This window comes from Ursus maritimus, unplaced genomic scaffold (genome assembly GCF_017311325.1).
Source record: "Ursus maritimus isolate PB19 unplaced genomic scaffold, ASM1731132v1 scaffold_15, whole genome shotgun sequence".
In the NCBI taxonomy this organism is placed as follows: Eukaryota; Metazoa; Chordata; class Mammalia; order Carnivora; family Ursidae; genus Ursus; species Ursus maritimus.
The window spans coordinates 4,329,849-4,346,598 of record NW_024423897.1 but is presented as its reverse complement, the minus strand read 5'-3'; the positions used below and the strand labels follow the sequence as shown (position 1 = coordinate 4,346,598).

At 41.8% G+C, this 16,750-nt stretch overlaps 1 protein-coding gene and 1 long non-coding RNA gene across 3 annotated transcripts in view; one reads left to right on the top strand and one right to left on the bottom strand.

Annotated features, from left to right (window-relative positions):
* The window catches only part of LOC121102747, a 70,728-nt gene that overhangs the window by 34,283 nt on the left and 19,695 nt on the right, over nt 1-16,750 (top strand). For both annotated transcript variants that reach the window (XR_005834829.1, XR_005834828.1), the window contains exon 3: nt 15,002-15,051. This is a non-coding gene — a long non-coding RNA (uncharacterized LOC121102747). The remainder of the gene's footprint in view (nt 1-15,001; nt 15,052-16,750) is intronic.
* STK10 (serine/threonine kinase 10) overlaps nt 9,870-16,750 on the bottom strand; it is a 127,335-nt gene continuing 120,454 nt past the window's right edge. Inside the window, exon 19 of the mRNA XM_040630293.1 lies at nt 9,870-12,373. Coding sequence (XP_040486227.1) covers nt 12,233-12,373 — 141 coding nt within the window. The 3' untranslated portion in view covers nt 9,870-12,232. The remainder of the gene's footprint in view (nt 12,374-16,750) is intronic.

The window sequence follows — 16,750 nt, the reverse complement described above, 5'->3', positions numbered from 1 at the left end:
CTGAGGGCTACAGAGGGGAGGGGGGTGGGGGAATGGGATAGACTGGTGATGGGTAGTAAGGAGGGCACATATTGCATGGTGCGCTGGGTGTTATACACAACTAATGAATCATCGAGCCTTACATCGAAAACCGGGGATGTACTGTATGGTGACTAACATAATATAATAAAAAATCATTATAAAAAAAAAAAAAAGAATATATACTTTTTTTAAAAAAGATTTTGTTTATTTATTTGACAGAACACAAGCAGGAGGAGCGGGAGGCAGAGGGAGAGGGAGAAGCAGCCCTCCCCCCCCAGCAGAGCAGGGAGCCTGATGCAGGGCTCGATCCCAGGACCCTTGGATCATTACCTGAGCCAAAGGCAGACGATTAACCGACTGAGCCACCCAGGCGCCCCTATATTAATAACATATAACCAGGGGCATCTGGGTGGCTGGGTCTGTTAAGCATCTGCCTTTGGCTCAGGTCATGATTCTGGAGTGCTGGGGTCGAGCCCCACATTGGGCTCCCTGCTCCACGAGGAGTCTGTATCTCCCTCTGCCCCTCCCCTTGTTCATGCTCTCTCTCTCACTCTCTCAAATAAGTAAAATATTTTTTTTAAATATCATATAACCATATGAATATAATCTAAGAAGATTGAGCATTACTTTTTATTCGACAGTATTTCCCATGAAGTTTAACATATCAAATAAGCCTAAGTAATATTTCTTTTTTACACAGAGAACACAACTTTTGAGATTTTTCAGGGTTCTTCAGGAAAATCCCCAGTTAGTTCAAGGTCAAGAAGACTTTATTCAGAGTATGATTTGCCGAAATTTGTTAAGAATGTCAAAAGATTTGGGGCATCAGGGTGGCTCAGTCAGTTAAGCATCCAACTCTTGGTTTACTCAGGTCTTGATCTCCCGGTTGTGAGATTAAGCCCCACATCAGGCTCCACACTGAGCATGGAGCCTGCTTGAGATTCTCTCTCCTCTCTCTCTGCCCTTCCCCCTCTCTAAAAAGTAATAATAAATAAAATTTTTTAAAAAGTCAAAAGATTTAAAACCTTTGATCATATAGGATAGCAATTCACTGTGAAACAATACTTAGTTATCCATTCAACCAAAGTGACAATTAAAAGATTTCAAAGGCAAAAATAGAAAGTCATATATTTGTTTAAAAAAAAACAGCTCTTTTAATAGAGAAGACTCCGTTTTTTTTAAGTAACCAAAAGCATGATAAAGACAACATGAACCACAGAAAATTATTTTGATAAAGCATAGAATCTTTGTTTTCTAGGCAGATTACTTAAAAAGCAAAGAAAAACCTTTCATAATCTTATCAAGAGCAGATAAATAGTCCAAGAAAACTTTGTCCTTTTAGCAGATGAAAGGAAATTAAGTTATAGTTTTATATAAATACATTATATATTAAAGCTTATTTTTAAAAACCCTTAGGGGTGCCTTTGTGACTCAGTAGGTTAAGCATCCGACTCTTGATTTTGGCTCAGGTCATGATATCAGGGTTGTGGGATCGAGCCCTGCATCAGGCTCCATGCACAGTGGGGAGTCTGCTTGAGATTCTCTCTCCCTCTGCCCCTCCCCCCACTTACATGCACACTTGCTCATTCTCTCTAAAATAAATAAATCTTTTTTTAAAATCAAAAATAAAAACCCTTACGGTAAATCTATTCAATTTTACCCAGCTTTGACCTCACAACATAAAATATCTTTTCTGCATACGTTCTGCAACTTTCTATTTCCATTTAGGCTCTATCCCACTCTTTTTACTTTCCTATTCTGGAACAGCCAGTCATTTTACCTTAGACAACAGTACTCTCTTTTTTCATTATGAAAACACATCCTATATTCTTTGCATACTATGCACGTAAATACACCTGATTTTCTTCCCACATTTTGTATACAGAATTGCTTCCTTTTACTTTTACTGTTTCTAGGAGGTTTATTTTTACATATTGATTGTAAGTTTTAACTATTAGTGATCTTTACCTTCCAGTGAAAACTAAGGCACAGGCAGTTGTGAACTGTGTTTCATACACTAGCACCCCATAGTAGACTAGCAAACTTATAAATACATAGTTATAGAAACGTACAGTTTTTAGGGGCGCCTGGGTGGCACAGCGGTTAAGCGTCTGCCTTCGGCTCAGGGCGTGATCCCGGCGTTCTGGGATCAAGCCCCACATCAGGCTCCTCCCCTAGGAACCTGCTTCTTCCTCTCCCACTCCCCCTGCTTGTGTTCCCTCTCTCGCTGGCTGTCTCTCTCTGTCAAATAAATAAAATCTTAAAAAAAAAAAAAAAAGAAACGTACAGTTTTTAGAGACATGTTTTTTGTAGTATAATTTTTCAATGTGGCAATATTAATAGACTCACATATCTTTAGTCTCTTTAAAAATTAAAAAGCCAAAAGTAGGGGCACCTGGGTGGCTTAGTCGGTTAAGTGTCTGACTCTTGATTTCAGCTCAGGTCTTGATCTGAGGGTTGTGACTGCGTTGGGCTCCACAGTGGACATGGAGCCTACTTGAAATGAAATGAAGTGAAGTTTCAGGCCAAAAGTAGATAAACATGTTTAGCTATCAGTATCTCAGTATATTATCTTATTTGAGAATGACCTATTCATATTCAATGAATATTCATTATATAGTTTAACTTTATGTAAACTTTTATTTAAGTGTATTTAAATTACTTGTTTTTAACAATTATGCTTAGATTAGACATGAAACTGCTAACCATCATTTTTTCTTCTTGACAAATTTTGCAACAGAAATATAGCATGAGCTTATTTGACTGGTAAACCCAGATAGAAAAATTGCATGCTTGCATTACATTTATGTTGATAATTCTGAATACATGCCTATATTTATTAAACCGACAAACTTAAACTACTTTCTGTTTATCAAAGATTATCCCACATCATGTGAACTTGGAAAACATTTGGTTTAGGTTATGTATTTCTGAATTTTAGGAATAGTTAATTTATACAAGTGTTTCTTTCACTTTTAGCCAGTTAAATAGAACTCTTTTAAAAATATCACATATACACACATAGATATACATAAGCGTACAGACACACACAGAGATCTTATATTTTCACCTTAAAATTTTTGCTATGTCTCGGGTACAGTAATAAAGAACTCAAAAGATTAGGTGGATCCAGAAATGTATTTGGCAGAGAGACTAAGTTAAGGTTGCCTGGTTAGATGGCCAAAGTTTTTTTTACTAAAGTTTGCTTGCTGTAAGGATTCTTCTGCAGAAGCTATTTTTGGAGTCGTTTTGCCTTTTAGAAGCTTCTACATACCAGTCAAAGAATGCATTCCATTATCTCTGAGAGTTTTGATCCTCCCTTTTCAAGGGTGTTGTTTAAGGTGTATTTATCTTAAGTTAAAGTTTCCTCCAAGGGGGCCACTACAATTCCAAATTATCTGAAAGTTCACTCATTTTCCACAAGTACACAAGATCCAGGGCGCCTGGGTGGCTCAGCTGGTTAAGCGTCTGCCTTTGGCTCACGTCTTGATCCCAAGGTCCTGGGATCAAGCCTTGTGGAGGGTTCCCTGCTCAGCGGGGAGTCTGCTTCTCCCTCTCCCTCTGCCCCTCCTCCCAGTTTGTGCTCTCTCAAGTGCACACTCCCTGTCTCGTGCTTTCCCTCTCTCTCTCTCTCAAATAAATAAATACAATCTTAAAAAAAAATACACAAGATCCTCATCCATGAGTTTGGAATTTCCCTCCTCTTCTGTTTTTCAGAAGAGTTTGGGATTGATTGGTATTAATTCTTAGGATGGTTAGAATTCACCAGTGAAGCCATCTGGTCCTGGACTTTCATTTGTTGGGAGGTTTTTTATGGTGATTCAGTCTCCTTATTCTAATTGATATATTCAGACCTCCTATTTCTTCATGATTCAGTCTTCTAAGGTTGTGTGTTTCTGGGAATTTTTCCTTTTAGGTTGTCCAGTTTGATGGTGTTTGTGTTTCTGTGGTATCAGTAATGTCTCCTTTTTCATTTTTTATTTTATTTGAACGCTTTTCTTTTTTTCTTGATGAGTCTAAGCCTGGTTGGTTTGCCATTTTTACCTTTTCAAGCTTAGTTTGGTCTTTTCTATTGACTTTTTAGTTTCTCTTTCATTTATTTGTTCTCTGATCTTTGTTATATCCTACCCTCTACTAACTTTGGGCTCTTCTTTTTCTAGTTCCTTGAGATGTCAAGTTAGGTCACTTATTTGAGATCTTTCTTGTTTCTTGATAGAGGCCTTTATTAGTATGAACTACCCTCTTAGAACTACTTTTATTGCATCCCATAAATTTGGGGATGTTGTATTTTCATTAGTCTCAAGGTATTTTTTTTTAATTTCTCTTTTGATTTTTTTCTTTGACCCATTGGTGTTCAGTAGCATGTGGTGTGATCTCCACATAGTGGTGAATTTTGCAGTTTTCTTCTTGTAATTGATTTCTAGTTCCATATCATTGCAGTTGGAAAAGATGCTTGATATGATTTCAGTCTCCTTAATTTATTGACTTGTTTTGTGGACTAAGCTACGATCTAGCCTGAAGAACGTTCTATGTGTGCTTGAGAAGAATGCACTGTCTATTGCTTTTGGATGAAATATTGTGTGTATATCTATTTTTTTTTAAGATTTTATTTATTTATTTATTCGACAGAGATAGAGACAGCCAGCGAGATAGGGAACACAAGCAGGGGGAGCGAGAGAGGAAGAAGCAGGCTCTTAGCTGAGAAGCCTGATGTGGGGCTTGATCCCATAACGGTGGGATCACGCCCTGAGCCGAAGGCAGACGCTTAACGACTGGGCCACCCAGGCGCCCCTGTGTGTATATCTATTAAATCTTTATGGTCTAACATGTTATTTAAGCCTGATGTTTCTTTATTGAGTTTCTGTCTGGATGATCTATCCATTGATGTAAATGGTACATTAATGTCCCCTACTATCACAATTTGCTATTTCTCCCTTTGGTATGTTTTTTTGGTTTTGTTTTGTTTTTTCTATTTATTTATTGAAGGGCAGAGGAAGAGAGGATCTTAAGCAGACTCCACACCCAGCGTGGAGCCTGATGCAGGCCTTGATCTCACAACCCTGAGATCATGACCTGAGCCGAAATCAAGAGTAAGACACTTAACCGACTGAGCCACCCAGATGCCCCTCCCTTTAGTTATGCTAATATTTCCTTTATATGTTTTAGTGCTCCTGTGTTGGGTGCATAAAGATTTACAAAAGTTACATCTTTTTGTTGAATTGAGTCCTTTATCATTATGTCATGTCCTTGTCTCTTATTACAATCTTTGTTTTAAAGTGGTTTTTTTTAAAGATTTTATTTATTTGAAAGACACAGAGTGAGCACAAGCAGGGGGAGGGGCAGAGGGAGAAGCAGACTCACACACACACACACACACACACACACACATATAAACACTATATATGTGTATATATATGTGTGTGTGTGTGTGTGTGTATATATATATATTTTTTAAGTGTAGCTACCCCAATTTTATTTTGGTTTCCATTTGTGTAGAACATCCTTTTTTATCCCTTTTATTTTCAGTCTGTGTGTGTCCTTACATATGAAGTGAATGTCTTATAGGTACCATGTAGATGGGTTTTGTTGTTTTTATCCATTCAGCTACTCTCTGTCTTTTGATTGGAGAATTTAGTCCTTTTATACTTAAAGTAATTATTGATAGGTATGTACCTATTGTCATTTTGTTCATTGTTTCCTGGTTGTTTTGCAGTTTCTGTCTCTTCCTTTCTTCTTCTCTTGCTGTCTTCCTTTTGGCTTAATGACGTCATTTAGTGGTATGCTCGGGTTCCTTACTTACTATCTTCTGTGTACCTACTATAGGTATTTGCTTTGTGGTTACCATGAGGTTTACTAGAACAATCTATATTCATAACAGTCTGTTTTAAATTTATAACAACTCAAGTTTGAATGCATTTTAAAGTTGTGTGTTTTTACTCTCCCCAGCCTATGTTTTATTTTTTTGTTGTCACAATTTTACATTTATCTTGTATATCACTTGACTAATTATTGTAGTTATGGTTATTTTTACTGCTTATTCTTTAACCATCCTACTAGTTTTACAAGTATTTAATCTACTACCTTTACTATATATTTACCTGTCAGGTGAGATCTATTCTTTCATGTTTTCTTGTTACTAATTGGCATCCTTTCTTGTCAATCTAAAAAGTACATTTAGCATTTCTTCTAAGGTTAGGTTAATGATGATGAATTCCTTTAGCCTTGCTCATCTAAAAAACTAGCTCTCCTTCAATTCTAAATAACTAATAAGTAGAGTATTCTTGGTTGGAAGGTTTTTTTCCCTACACTGTAANTATATCATGCCACTCGCTCCATGAATATATCATGCCACTCCCTCTGGCCTCCATCGTTTCTGCAGAAAATCAACTGGTAGTCTAATAGGGGTTCCTTTGTGCCTAACAAGTTTTTCTCTTGCTGCTTTTGAGATTCCTCTCGTCTTAAACTTTTGACATATTAATTATAATGTGTCTTGGTGTGGGTCATTTTGAGTTTATCTTCTTTGGAACTCTCTGGGCTTCCTGGATCTGGATGTCCATTTCTTTCCCCAGGTTAGGGAAGTTTATTTCTTCAAGAAAAATTTCTGCCCCTTTCTCTCTCCTCTTTCTGGGACCTCTATAATGCAAATGTTAGTCCATTTGATGTTGTCCTATAAATCCCGTAAGCTATCTTCACTCTTTAAAATTCTTTTTTTTGCTTTTTGCTGCTCTGACTGGGGAGTTCCACTCCTCTGTGTTTGAGTTCACTCATCTTTTTTCTGCTTCATTTGGTCTGCTGTTGAGCCCCTGTAGTGTATTTTTCAGTTGAATTATTGTATTCTTCAGCTCTGTGACTTCTTATTTGGTACTTTCTTGTATTTTCTATCCATTTGTTAAAGTTCTCACTGTGTTTATCCAATCTTCTCCCAAATTGGGCGAGCATCTTTATAACCATTACTTTGAACTCTTCATCAGGTAAATTACTTACACATTTCATTACGGTTTTTTTCTGTTTTATCTATATTCTTTTGTTTAGAACATATTCCTCTGTTTCCTGATTTTGCTTGACTCTGTGTTTGTTTCTGTGTGTTAAGCAGCCACCTCTTCCAGTCTTAAAGGAGTGGCCTTGTTTAAGAGATGAATATTATTGTTTAGCCTTGTCTAGCTCTTGGTAGTCTCTTGAACCTTTATGATTTTCCAAGCAGCCTGTCTTATTTTTTAATATAAAGCTGCCATTGTTGGGGGTTTGCCAAGTTCTGTCTGCCCTAAAGTGGGGGATCTTAGCACCTAGATTCAGGCTGATTGGAAACCAGACCTTCAGGTAGCAGCTTTTGAGTATGCAAATACATATAGGACTGTGGGACCACAAGCATGAACTCTGCTGGCCACCAGACCAGGTGATCTGGATGTGTTCCATAGATGACATTACTCCAGACAAGTGTATATTCTCCTTTCTGGAAGATACTGGAGAGCTGGAGCAAGGCAGAGGGAGAGTACTACAAAGTGGTGTCCCCCAGTCTACATTCCCTGAGAGCACCTCCATAGGCCTCTAGATGTGCCTCAGGCCCAAGCTCCAGGACAAACATATGCACCTCTTTCACAGAAAGACCAGGGGTGTGTTCAGTCTCCTGTCTGTGCAGTAGTGTTCAAGAATCAGCTGGAGTCTTATTCCCTGCCCTTATGGAGCCTGCAATCTCTTCGTTCCTTCCTAAAGCCTCCAGCCTTTGTGGGCCATTATTCCCTTCATCGTCATCATTATCTCTGTCCTCAGCAGGTCTGTTGAGTTGTTACAGTCATTATTTCAGCTGTCCTTCCCCTGAGTAAACTTTTTTTTTTTTTTAAAGATTTTATTTATTTATTCGACAGAGATAGAGACAGCCAGCGAGAGAGGGAACGCAAGCAGGGGGAATGGGAGAGGAAGAAGCAGGCTCACAGTGGAGGAGCCCGATGTGGGGCTCGATCCCATAATGCCGGGATCACGCCCTGAGCCGAAGGCAGACGCTTAACCGCTGTGCCACCCAGGCGCCCCCCCTGAGTAAACTTCTTACTGCCTTTGGGCTGATAAGGGTCAGTCTGAGCCCAGGCATGCAGGTCTGGCCCTATCCTCTCCAACCTCATGGCTTATAACCCATTTATATCCCAGTCCCTGAATGTGTTTTGACACATGGTAGTTTGTCCTCCTAGACTCAGCGTCACCGCCTCTGGGAGCTCTTCCCTGATTCTCTGAGGCTGCATCACCCTGAACAGACACTGCTTCTCTGGGTCTGTTTCCTCAGGAGGACAAGTATTTTGAAGGCAATGTCAATGTCTTATTCATTTCAGCATTTCTAGCACTTGGTACATAAGATGGATCAGTTCATATGGAATGATCTCATTTCTCAAGTTCCATGTATCCCCTGATGCATTATCTTCTTCACCAATCTCATGAAACCTTTTTCCTGGGAACCCCAGTCACTTGTGGCCCTTAATGGGGGGGTGTGCCAGCTACTAGTTTGCTTGCACCCCCACCTCCCAGCACACCGAGTTCACAGACCTATGGGACACCCTGACAGTGGACCGCCACCTGCTGGTTAGTAGGTTTCTAGGACAGACAAGGGTCAGGGCTACAGAGAGAGTAGGGGTTCTTAATTTCAAGGCATTCCATAATGTAAAACCCTTCTCAGAATAATATTTTCAGATGCACAATATAAAGCACATAGATTATAAGTGAAAGCAATCATAATGAAAAATAGGTATCAAAATGTTAGAAAACATATATATTGCTTATAGATGTGATATGTATGTATATGTAATGTGATACCTCTCAGTCTTAAATAACAGGATCTAGTGATTGGTCTAATAACTACTGTTATTTCAAAGTGATGAACAGAATTTTGAGATGTCTGCACAGCTCTCTTGTGAGATGAAATCTATGATTTCTATTGCTGACAGTCACAGGGACTGCTTATACTCCTAGAGTTGGCTACCTCCATCCATACAGACAGGAAGTACTGAATTTCAGTTAGAGGTTAGTCAAACTAAAAACCAAATGTTTTCTGTCTTTTTTTTAAAGGTTTTATTTTTATTTAACAGCATAAGCACAAGCAGGGGGAGGGGCAGAGGGAGAGAGAGAAGCAGGCTCCCTGCTGAGCAAGGAGCCTGATGCAGGGCTCCATCCCAGGACCCTGGGATCATGACCTGAGTCAAAGGCAGACACTTAACCGACTGAGCCATCCAGGCACCCCACCAAATCTTTTCCCATCCAGGTCAAAGACACCTTGAATTCTTGTTGGTGATAGGGGAGGTGTGTGGACCCCAGGTAAGGAACCCCTGAATGGGGTTTCAGAGGCATGGCAGAAAAATGCTTTTAAATACAGCGGCTAGTAAAGTGTCTGTGTGATTCTGAGTGTAATGGGCAGCTGAGAGTGGAAGAGGAGGTGTGGTGTAGACAGTGTCTCTAGAAAGTCTTAAGTTTGAATTCCATAGGCATCATTTACCAGTGTTGTGAAGTTTGGCCCAAACTTCCCCTTGCCCCGTGTCCATTTCCTCATCTATAAAATAGGAATGACGAGGTTTTCCTCACAGGTTGTTAAAAGGACTTAATAAGTTAACGTGAAAACTGCTGGGGGTCAAATGTTTGATGTTAAATAAGAATGTTAATGTTATTAAATGTCTGTGGAACACGCACGCACACGCACGCACGCACACGCGTGCACATGCACACACATAACTTCTTACAAAACAGAAACCCACCCCGAAGTCTGACTGGCTGTGTGACTCACAGAAGATAGTGAACCTTTCTCGCCTGACAAATGTGGGTAAGTCTGCCCTGCTGCTTCCACCCGATCAAAGAGAACAACCACAAACGCAGTCTCTCACCTTGTTATTTTATTAGAAGCATATTTACATTCTTGCAGTTAAATTTTGCAGAGAACATTTTACAAAAGTTTTGTATAAAGTTTTGAAATGACATAAAAATAACTTCTATCCTTTATAAAGGGAAAATATAAGTTAGTTATATTTACTCTGCCAAAAACGGACTGAAAATGAGAAACAGTTCCATCTGTCCCTTACAGAGGAAACATCAGCAGAGGGCATGAGGAATACTGTGTGGGCCTTCTCACTGATGGGCATGCACACCGGCTCCATCATGAGGCTGGAGGACCCAACCAGCCCCCATCCAGAAAGGACAGAGGACCTATCAGGCCTCGGGCAGCACTGAACAGGGAAGCAGCAACTCCTTGAACAAGATTCAAGGAGTCATGTGAATGACAGGCCAAATAGGGGAATGGTCAAAGACTTTCATCTGAACCATGAAACTAGCATTTCACCTACATACTCACTCTCACACCCCAGGCTGCAAAAGGCAATATTGTAAAGAAAGCCAGAATCAGCCCTGCGGGACCATTTGCCAGTGCTGGCCTTGTCTGGTGGAACTCGGTCAATGTTCTGTAACTACACTGCTGCTAGTTCACATTTTCCCAGCACCTATGCACCAAAAGGAATAAAAGAGGACAATGGTTTCCCTTGTCTCATATGTGTGAGACCAGAAAACTGTCCCATCTGGGTCAAATACTGAAGCAGGCAAGCTGAAATGTTCACTAACTTAAGAGGACCCCTGCCTTCCCACAACCCCCAGAGCATCTTCACTGCATACAGGAGCCTTGGGAACCATGAGTCCCTTCTTGTTGAGTGGCTACCCTCCCTCCCCAAGATCCAGTTCTAACCAGCGCCAACAAAACTTCAAGAGAATTGCTTTAGGACTAAGCATCAAATCTTAAACGTTTAGGAGTGAAGGAAAAAGTCCTCCCTGGAATGTCTGCCACTCCATCAACAGCAAAACGGTACCCAGACTTAATATATCATCCGTGATTCCTCAAAATCACCTTCAGTTTCATTTATTTAAAGCAGGTACCTTCCTGTAGAAGCCATTTATATTTGTTTCAAGTTAGAAATCAAAGTGAACAAAGTTTTCTTTGTAGATAAACCGAATGCCTGTTTGAGCATGACTTTTACTGGGTTATCTACATCCTGCAGTCTGTGGGAATCAGAATCTGTAGGAGGCCAGCCGAGTAACCCAAAGGCCCAGGATTCCATCTGAGATACAGAACCTTTGCATCCACTGTGTTGGTGGGTGCAGGAAGCACTGTATTTCTCCTTGATGCTTTTTCTTCCTCAACAGAAATCCCAGTGACCACCAGCCTGTGTCTCAAGTGTAAGGCCAGACTCCTGCTAGGAGAGGCAGAGGGAAACAGCCTTCCCATATCACCTGCAGATACGATGGGCACGTGTGCGACAGCAACAGCCTAGGCACAGTCTAGTGTGGTGAGGAATTTATCCCTGAACACAGGAGCCTGTGTGGGGGCCAAAGGGAATCACGGACTGGCAGTCCAGCCCGTACCATTTATGCCAGCACGCAGCACACTTCACACCAGTGGCTTCACCTACACATGCTCAGCGGCACCGGCTCAGGCAGGGAATACGTTTCAACCCACCTGGCACAAGAGGCCTAGGGCAGAGGCAAGCCTGGGGAATGCCAGGGCGGCCAAGCCCTGTGCATGTGTATGTATATGTGTGCCGGTGGGGCGGGGGGCACATGATGGCACGAAACACCCAAGACCAGCAGAATGAGCAGTTCAGGCTCTCCTTCATCCTGCTGTTGTAGATATGGTCTTGTCTCAAGAGAAAAGCAAATCGGGGGCTACTGGAAGGATGAGGGCACCCTGTGAGCAGCTAGCTGCAGGGTAGGCTTCACTAGGAACCAAAATGGCTGCTAAGAGCCATGGTTTTTGTCTGATAATACAAGGAATGGCTGAAAAGCCAGCAAGAATCACAATATGGACAAACTCATTGTAACCAGCGGCAGCACTTTCTGCCCACAGACAGCAAAACCGGTGTTTTGGCAAACAGGAGGGCCCCAAGGCTGCGGAACACCATTCCTCCTGGACCCTGACCCCACTAGTAGCCCAGATCACTGACAACCTGAAGAGATGTGGGGCTCAAAGAGGACATACATTAGGATCAGGCAACACATAATAAAACCTCGCCCCTCCATAAGTGAGCGAGAATTAAGGAACACTGGGATGGGTCTGTTGGGCACAGCTGGGGTAGCACAAGGCAAGGGGCTGGATTCAAGTTGGCATGGAAGCAAGAGGGAAGGGGGTCCTGAGTTACTTGTTCACAGAGAGCGGGTGGGCAAGGCCCACCAGCCTGCCAGCCACAGCCCCAGCTGGCTGTTAAGGAGTATCCACAGAGCTGTAGGGGAAGAACTTGGTGGCCTTATTTGGGGTGGTAGGGTTCAGGCATTCTGTCTCCTCATTCATTTTGAAGAACATCTCCTGCTCTCGCTTCTTCTGGTTCAGATCTTCTTCCAGAGCCTAGGACAGAGAGAAGGCAGAAAGAGCTCAGTCAGATCTCATAGGACACAGGTCTCCCAAACACAGGACCCCCACCAAAGTGGCCTTCTCTGGAAATTCCACCCCCCCCCCCAGGCCTTTAATGCATGGTAACTCAGTCTTCCCTCTTTCTTTTCCCAGAGCCGGTCACCCAGAAGATAGGTACCACCTCTTGCTTCTTTCTGCCACAACCATACAGGAGTTTGCTGTGGGCCAAGGGCTATAGTTTGGTAAAATGCTATCTCAGTGGGGGGGGGGGGCAGATGCCAATCTCCTGGCAGGAAAATAGCCAAATAAATGGAGAAAGACCCAAGGTAGAAAATGAACAGATTTAACAGCAGGTGATGGAGAGGTGAGGGGTGGGGGTTGGTGGGGGCAGAAATGTCCCAAGTACATAGTGTTCCTAATGAGAGCACTGTCCCACAGAGATCATCCAGGGCGTTGTTTTTAAAATGCATGTGCCTTCACCCCCTGACATTCTGATTCTGAAAATTTGTGTTAGGTGTGGTAGGACAGGGGTTCTCTGTGTTAAAAAACACAAGCAGAGTGTCTAGTTGACCATTACTACAGGAGCTTCCCTGGGGCACATGCAAGTGTATCTAGATAAATTGGATCCTACCAGAAAAATGTCTTGAGGGGTTCTCCAATAATAGGCATTCAATTAAAACGGGAAGCAAAGTGTAGTGGAAAGAACATGAGCTTTAAAGTCATACAGAATTCAGCTTTCTTATTACCAGCAGCATGGTCGTCACATGTCACCTTTCCTCTTATGTAAAATGGCAATATCACTACCTATCTAGCAGGGCTGTTAGGAGGATTAAACTAAAAACTAATGGGTCATAATCGCTGAGTACTTCCTACATGTCAGGTGCTATGCTAACTACATCACATCTTGTTCAGTCTTCACCCTGTGGGACGGGTAGTGTGACTTCCATCTTACAGATGGAGAAGCTGAAGCTCAGAGGCTTAGATCACTTGCCCAAGGTTACTCAGCTAGCCAGGGGCATAGTCAAGATGGGAACCCACCTCTAACTTCAGAGTTAAGCTCTGAAACACTCTGGTCCGCTGTCTGCAAAGCCAGGCACACACCCGGGCTGCTCAGTAAATGTGGCTTTATGATCAGCATCTGACCCATCAGCCCAATTTCCTTATTTTCACTATAGAAGTAAATATGTTAATAGGATTTGACCAGCCTTCTATTATGTGTCTTTCTTTTTTTTTTTTAAGAGTTATTTGAGAGAGAGAGAGAGAGACAAGCAGACTGCTGAGCAGGGAGCCCAACGCAGGGCTCGATCCCAGGACCCCAAGACCAGAGCTGAAATCAAGAGTCGGACACTTAACCAACCAAGCCACCCAGGCGCCCCTATTATGTGTCTCTTTTTAAGACTATCCTTGGGATGCCCTGAAATAGTCTCAACAAATAATGACCAGATCCCCCCTTATGCTCTTATTCCTTTAGTAGTACTAAATTCTAGTGAGTTCTCTATACTTCTANAGGGAAAGATGGGGAAGGGACATGGATCACAATACCAATCTTTCCAATCTGTTATAGGATGTCCGTGTTAAGGCAGGCAAGGTATTTGAAGTCATGCCTCATCTTGGACTTAACTGATTTGAAATTTCTGGTGATTCACACAGATTCCTGGCTTAAGTTCTCCTTTGCTGGATGTATTAATATTAAAGTGTGTGTGAGAAGCAAACGTTATATATAAGCAAGATTAAAGTAGTACTGTTTAAGCTTTTGTAACAGAAGTTACAAGATCCAGTGGCTGTGGGAGTCAGCCAAGTGAACTGAATGAGTGAAGAGAGCTGGGGGTGAGGCAGTGAGGAGTGGTGGGGGACCACGGTGAGGTGTAGAGCACATGCTGTGTCTGAAGAGGGCGGTTTCTTCTTAGCTTCACCTGATGTCTGTCATGTGGTATGACAAACCCAGTGAAGCTCCTGGGTTTTCAGAAGAAACTGGAAACTCAGATTTTTATGTAAAATCTTTTTTTTTTTTTTTAAGATTTCATTTATTTATTTGACAGAGAGAGAGACAGCCAGTGAGAGAGGGAACACAAGCAGGGGGAGTGGGAGAGGGAGAAGCAGGCTCATAGTGGAGGAGCCTGATGTGGGACTCGATCCCAGAACGCCGGGATCACGCCCTGAGCCAAAGGCAGACGCTTAACCGCTGTGCCACCCAGGCGCCCCTATGTAAAATCTTCTTACCAGACATTCCTTGCAGATATTGTGGGTTTGGTTCCAGACTACCACAATACAGCAAATACCACAATAAAGCAAGTTGAATGAATTTTTGTATTTCCTAGTGCATATAAAAATCATGTTTACCAAAACAAGTTATGTTTGTAGCATACTACAGTCTTCAGTGTGCAACGGCATGGTCTAAAAAACAATGTGCATACCGTAATCAAAGTGTACTTTATTGCTAAAAAATTCTAACCATCATCTGAGTTTTTAGCAATTCATAATGTTTTTGCTAGTGAAGGGTCTTGCCTCAGTGCTGACGGCTGCTGACTGAACAAGGCGGTTGCCGAAGGTTGGAGTGGCTGTGGCAATTTTTCTTCTTATTATTGAAATATAATTGACATGCAGTGTTTATATTATTTTCAGGTGTACAACAGTGATTCAGCAGTTCTGCACATTATGCTATGCTCACCATGGTAAGTTATTTCGTAATTTTATTATTGAAGTATAGTTCACATACAAGGCAGTTTCTTAAAATAAGACAACAGTGAAGTTTGCCACATCGATTGACTCTAGCATGTTATGCCATTTGACAGCATTTTACCCACAATAGAAGTTCTTTCCAATGGAAGTCAGTCCTCTCAAACCCTAGCTCCGCCTTATCAACTAACCATGCGGTATTTTTTTTTAATTATGTTAGTCACCATACAGTAGTACATCCTTAGTTTTTGATGCAGTGTTCCAGGATTCATTGTTTGCCTATAACACCCACTGCTCCTTGCAGTACGTGCCCTCCTTACTACCCTTCGCTGGGCTAGCCCATCCCCCCACCCCCCTCCCCTCTAAAACCCTCAGTTTGTTTCCCGGAGTCCATAGTCTCTCGTGGTTCATTACCCCTTCTGTTTACCCTCCCTTCATTTTTCCCTTCCTTCTCATAACGATCTCCCTGCTATTCCTTATGTTCCACAAATGAGTGAAACCATATGATAATTGTCTTTCTCTGCTTGACTTATTTCACTTAGCATAATCTCCTCCAGTCCCGTTTATGTTGATGCAAATGTTGGGTAATCGTTCTTTCTGATGGCTGAGTAATATTCCATTGTATATATGGACCATATCTTCTTTATCCATTCGTCTGTTGAAGGGCATCTCAGCTCCTTCCACAGTTTGGCTATTGTGGACAATGCTGCTATGAACATTGGGGTGCATGTGGCCCTTCTTTTCACTACGTCTGTATCTTTGGGGTAAATACCTAGCAGTGCAATTGCTGGGTCATAGGGTAGCTCTACTTTTTGAGGGCCCTCCACACTGTTTTCCATAGTGGCTGTACCAACTTGCATTCCTGCCATCAGTGTAAGAGGGTTCCCCTTTCTCCACATCCTCTCCAACATTTGTTGTTTCTTGCCTTGTCAATTTTTGCCATTCTTACTGCTATAAGGTGGTATCTCAATGTGGTTTTGATTTGAATTTCCCTGATGGCTAATGATGTTGAACATTTTTTCATGTATCTGTTAGCCATTTGTATATCTTCATTGGAAAAGTGTCTGTTTATGTCTTCTCCCCATTTTTTATTTGATTGTTTCTTGGGTATTGAGTTTGAGAAGTTCTTTATAGATCTTGGATACCAGCCTTTTATCTGTAGTGTCATTTGCAAATATCTTCTCCCATTCCATGGATTGCCTCTTTGTTTTGTTGACTGTTTCCTTTGCTGTGCATAAGCTTTTTATCTTGATGAAGTCCCAAAACTTCATTTTTGCTTTTGTTTCCCTTGCCTTTGGAGACGTGTCATGAAAGAAGTTGCTGTGGCCGATGTCGAAGAGGTTACAGCCTATGTTCTCCTCTATGATTTTGATGGATTCCTGTCTGGCATTGGGGTCTTTCATCCATTTGGAACTTATCTTTGTGTATGGTGTGAGAGAGTGGTCAAGTTTCATTCTTCTGTATATAGCTGTTCAATTTTCCCAGCACCATTTATTGAAGAGACTGTCTTTTTTCCATTGGATATCTTTTCCTGCTTTGTCAAAGATCAGTTGACCATAGAGGTGAGGGTCCATTTCTGGAGTCTGTATTCTGTTCCATTGGTCTATGTGCCTGTTTTTGTGCCAGTACCATGCTGTCTTGGTGATCACAGCAGTATAGCTTGAAATCAGGCAACGTGATGCCCCCCGCTTTTTC